Below are 4,601 nucleotides of genomic sequence, written 5' to 3'. Positions count from 1 at the left end.
CACCCTCCGTCCGCTCCGTACCGCAGCGCTCCCGGCGGCCCGATCCACTTCCGCCTCTCTGCGCCGGAAGTGGTGCCATGGCAACGGCTACTTCCGCCTCACAACGGCCGGAAGTTGGGGGGCGTGGCTATTGATAGACCACGCCCTCAAAGATGTAAGCCACGCCCACCGGAAGTGTATGGTTGGAGGACCGGAAGTTGAGGTTGGGAGGACTTCCGGAAGGAGCGGGGCGGCCGCTCTGGTCGAGAGATTCGAGTGCTCTGGGAGGTCCGGCACGTGGGGGGTTAAATGGGGTCTATGGGGCTCTATGAGTCTATGGGGCTCTATGGGGTTATGGGGGATTATGGGGTTATGGGGCGTTAAATGGGGTTTATGGGGGGTTATGGGGTCTGTGGGTCTTTATGGGGTTATGGGGCAGTTATGGGGTCTATGGGGCGGCTGTGGGGTTATGGGGTCTCTATGGGGTCTATGGGTCTCTATAGGGTTATGGGTCTCTATGGGGTTATGGGGTCTGTGGGTCTCTATGGGGCTATGGGGCAGTGGGGGGTCTATGGGGTTATGGGCTCTATGGGTCTCTATGAGGTTATGGGGTGGCTGTGGGGTTATAGGGTCTGTGGGGTTATGGGCTCTATGGGTCTCTATGGGGTTATGGGGTCTGTGGGTCTCTATGGGGCTATGGGGCAGTGGGGGGTCTATGGGGTTATGGCTCTATGGGTCTCTATGAGGTTAATGGGTGGCTGTGGGGTTAAGGGTCCTGTGGGGTTATGGGCTCTATGGGTCTCTATGGGGTTATGGGGTCTGTGGGTCTCTATGGGGCTATGGGGCAGTGGGGGGTCTATGGGGTTATGGGGTCTATGGGTCTCTATGGGGTTATGGGGTCTATGGGTCTCTATGAGGTTATGGGGTGGCTGTGGGGTTATGGGGTCTGTGGGGTTATGGGCTCTATGGGTCTCTATGGGGTTATGGGGTCTCTATGGGGCTATGGGGTCTATGAGGTTATGGGGCGATAAATGGGGTCTGTGGGGACTTATGGGGCCTATGGGGCTCTATGAGGTTATGGGGCGGTTATGGGGTCTATGGGGCTCTATGGGGTTATGGGGCAGTTATGGGGTCTATGGGGGGTTATGGGGTTTATGGGGTCTATGGGGTTATGGGGCGTTAAATGGGGTTATGGGGTCTGTGGGGTTATGGGATCTATGGGTCTCTATGGGGTTCTGGGGCGGTTATGGGGTCTATGGGGGGTTACTGGGCTCTATGGGGTTATGGGGCGGTTATGGGGTCTATGGGGCAGCTGTGGGGTTATGGGGTCTATGGGGTTATGGGATCTATATGGGGCTATGGGTCTCTATAGGGTTATGGGCTCTATGGGTCTCTATGGGGTTATGGGGCAGCTGTGGGTCTCTATAGGGCTACGGGGCAGTGGGGGGGTTATGGGGTCTATGGGTCTCTATGGGGTTATGGGGTCTGTGGGGTTATTGGGGGGCTATGGGGTGCCTATGGGGTCTATGGGGTGGTTATGGGTCCAATGGGGTTATGGGGCTGTGGGCTATGGGGTTATCCTGTTACCACCCTATATCTGCCCCATAGCTACCCCATAACACCACCCCATAACTGCCCCATAACTGCCCCATTTCTGCCCCACTTCTGCCCCATAACTGCCCCATTTCTGCCCCATAGCACCACCCCATTTGTGCCCCATGGATCCTCCCCCCCCGTCCCCCTTTGCTGCCCCGTTGGATTTCTGCCCCGAATGCGGCTCCGTTCTGCCCCACATCGGCCCCACCCCAAAGGCTCCACCGTGTCTCCACTGCGGCTTCACCCCACGGCGCGATGGTAAGGGGGGAACTGCCCCATAGACACCCCATAGCTGCCCCATAGCTGCCCCATAGATATCCCATGGCTGCCCCATAGACATCCCATAGCTGCCCCATAGATACCCCATAGCTGCCCCATGGCTGCCCCATAGATATCCCATAGCTGCCCCATAGCTGCCCTATAGCTGCTCCATGGCTGCCCCATAGACACCCCATAGCTGCCCCATAGATATCCCATAGCTGCCCCATAGATACCCCATAGCTGCCCCATGGCTGCCCCACAGATACCCTATAGCTGCCCCATAGATATCCCATAGCTGCCCTATAGCTTCTCCGTGGCTGCCCCATAGACACCCCATAGCTGCCCCATAGTGCAGCCCCATGGTGCTACCCCATGGCTGCCCCATAGATACCCCATAGTGCTGCCCTATGGCTGCCCCATAGCTCTGCCCCACATCTCCCCCCCAGGTTTGGAGGGCCGGACGCTGCGCACGGTGCTGGAGCTGAACCCACTGCAGGCACTTATGGGGCGGGGGGCGGCTGCTGCCCCACAAGTTGCGGGACCTCTGGTGAGTGCGGCCCCATAGATGGGACCCAAAACCCCATAGGGTGGGTTCAGCCCCATAGATGGGACCCCAAACCCCATAGGGTGGGTTCAGCCCCATAGATGGGACCCCAAGCCCCATAGGGTGGGTTCAGCCCCATAGATGGGACCCCAAACTCCATAGGGTGGGTTCAGCCCCATAGATGGGACCCTAAACCCCATAGATGGGACCCTAAAACCCACAAGTGGGACCCATCATTCACACAGATGGGACCCCAAACCCCATAGATGGGATCCCCGGGCCCCATATATGGCAGCCCCACATTACAGCCCCATAGGGTGGGTTCAGCCCCATAGATGGGACCCCAAACCCCATAGGGTGGGTTCAGCCCCATAGATGGGACCCCAAACCCCATAGATGGAACCCATAATTTGCAGAGATGGGACCCCAAACCCCATAGATGGGACCCCCGGGCCCCATATATGGCAGCCCCACATTACAGCCCCATAGGGTGGGTTCAGCCCCATAGATGGGACCCCAAAACCCCATAGGGTGGGTTCAGCCCCATAGATGGGACCCTAAACCCCACAAGTGGGACCCATCATTCACACAGATGGGACCCCAAACCCCATAGATGGGATCCCCGGGCCCCATATATGGCAGCGCCACATTACAGCCCCATAGGGTGGGTTCAGCCCCATAGATGGGACCCCCAGCCCCATAGATTAGACCCCTAGCCCCATAAATGGGCCCCTGGACCCCATATTTGTGACCCCAGACCCCCATATTTGAGCCCCCCAACCCCATATTTGTGACCCCAGACCCCATAGATTGGCCCCCAACCCCATAGATGTTCCCCTTGACCCCCTATTTGTGCCCCTATTAATGGGGTCCCCCTGTTCTATGGGGCAGGTGGAACGCCGCTGTTCGCGCTGTGGGTTCGGGGCCATGCAGTACCGTGTGGGGCAGACCAGGGGGGCCGACGAGGGGCAGACTGTGTTCTACCATTGCCCACAGTGCCGGTGGGTGACCCATAAGTTATGGGGCGGGACCCCCAAGTTATGGGGCAGGACCCCAAAATGGGGATTGGGACCCCCAGGTTATGGGGCGGGACCCCAAAACTATGGGTTGAGACCCCAAAGTGGGGGGTGGGACCCCAAAGTAGGGCTGGGACCCCCAAGTTATGGGGTGGGACCCCCAAGTTTTGGGGTGGGACTCCAATGTGGGGATTGGGACCCCCAGGTTGTGGGGTGGGACTCCAATGTGGGGATTGGGACCCCTAAGTGGGGGCTGAGACCCCAAAGTGTGGGGTGGGACCCCAAAGTGTGGGGCTGCCCCACTGCTCTGGGTCCAGCCCCCCAAGTTATGGGGCAGAGCCCCCATTAACCACCCCATTTCCCCCCATAGGTTCCAGGAGAAGGAGGACTCCTGACCCCCAGCTCTGTGTTAATTAACGGCTCCTTGTTAATTAAGAGCCTTCTGTTAATTAACTGTAATGTTAATTACTGCCCTCGTTACCCCCCCTGTGTTAATTACAGCTCATTAGTCCACTGCTTTTAATTGCTGTGCCTTTAATTACTGTGCCTTTAATTGACCCCCACCCCCCATGGTGTTAATTACCCCCCCAGGATTAATTACCCCCCCCCTCATTACCCCATTGCTCTTAATTACTCCTGACTGTGCCCCATAGCCCCATTACTGCCCCATAGATCTGCATTCTGCCCCATAGAACCCCATTACTGCCCCATAGATCTGCATTGTGCCCCATAGAACCCCATAACTGCCCCATAGATCTGCATTGTGCCCCATAGAACCCCATAACTGCCCCATAGATCTGCATTCTGCCCCATAACCTCATAACTGCCCCATAGATCCTGCAGTGCCCCATAACCCTCATCCCTGCCCCATAACAACCCCATAACCCCATCTGGGCCCCATAGCTCGTCCCCTGCCCCATGACAACCCCATCCCTGCCCCATAGCTGCCCCATAACAACCCCATAACCCCATCCCTGCCCCATAACTGCCCCATAACCCCATCTGGGCCCTATAACCCCATCCCTGCCCCATAACAACCCCATAACCGTCATCCCTGACCCATAGCTGCCCCATAACCCCATCTGGGCCCCATAGCTCGTCCCCTGCCCCATGACAACCCCATCCCTGCCCCATAACAACCCCATAACCCCATCCCTACCCCATAGCTGCCCCATAACCCCATCCCTGCCCCATAGCTGCCCCAT

At 58.0% G+C, this 4,601-nt stretch overlaps 1 protein-coding gene across 1 annotated transcript; it reads left to right on the top strand.

Moving 5' to 3' along the window:
- Window positions 1–135: 135 nt before the first annotated feature.
- ZNRD1 (zinc ribbon domain containing 1) lies at window positions 136–3,919 on the top strand. The gene is made up of 5 exons (XM_015851009.1): window positions 136–267; window positions 1,678–1,833; window positions 2,283–2,383; window positions 3,272–3,381; window positions 3,767–3,919. The coding sequence occupies exons 2-5, from the start codon at window positions 1,698–1,700 to the stop codon at window positions 3,789–3,791; spliced, it is 372 nt and encodes a 123-aa protein (XP_015706495.1). The 5' UTR covers window positions 136–267; window positions 1,678–1,697; the 3' UTR covers window positions 3,792–3,919.
- Window positions 3,920–4,601: the final 682 nt, after the last annotated feature.

The sequence above is a fragment of the Coturnix japonica genome, unplaced genomic scaffold (assembly GCF_001577835.2).
Source record: "Coturnix japonica isolate 7356 unplaced genomic scaffold, Coturnix japonica 2.1 chrUnrandom633, whole genome shotgun sequence".
Lineage (NCBI taxonomy): Eukaryota > Metazoa > Chordata > Aves > Galliformes > Phasianidae > Coturnix > Coturnix japonica.
The sequence above is the reverse complement of the archived record's forward strand: the minus strand, read 5'-3'. Positions and strand labels throughout refer to the sequence as shown.

Excerpts from the sequence above, each read along its gene's own strand:
- ZNRD1 (XM_015851009.1), top strand. The coding sequence starts at position 1,698 with ATGGATCCTCCCCCCCCGTCCCCCTTTGCTGCCCCGTTGGATTTCTGC. Across the intron at positions 1,834-2,282 it reads CTTCACCCCACGGCGCGATG|GTTTGGAGGGCCGGACGCTG; the intron begins GTAAGGGGGGAA and ends TCTCCCCCCCAG. Across the intron at positions 3,382-3,766 it reads TACCATTGCCCACAGTGCCG|GTTCCAGGAGAAGGAGGACT; the intron begins GTGGGTGACCCA and ends TTCCCCCCATAG.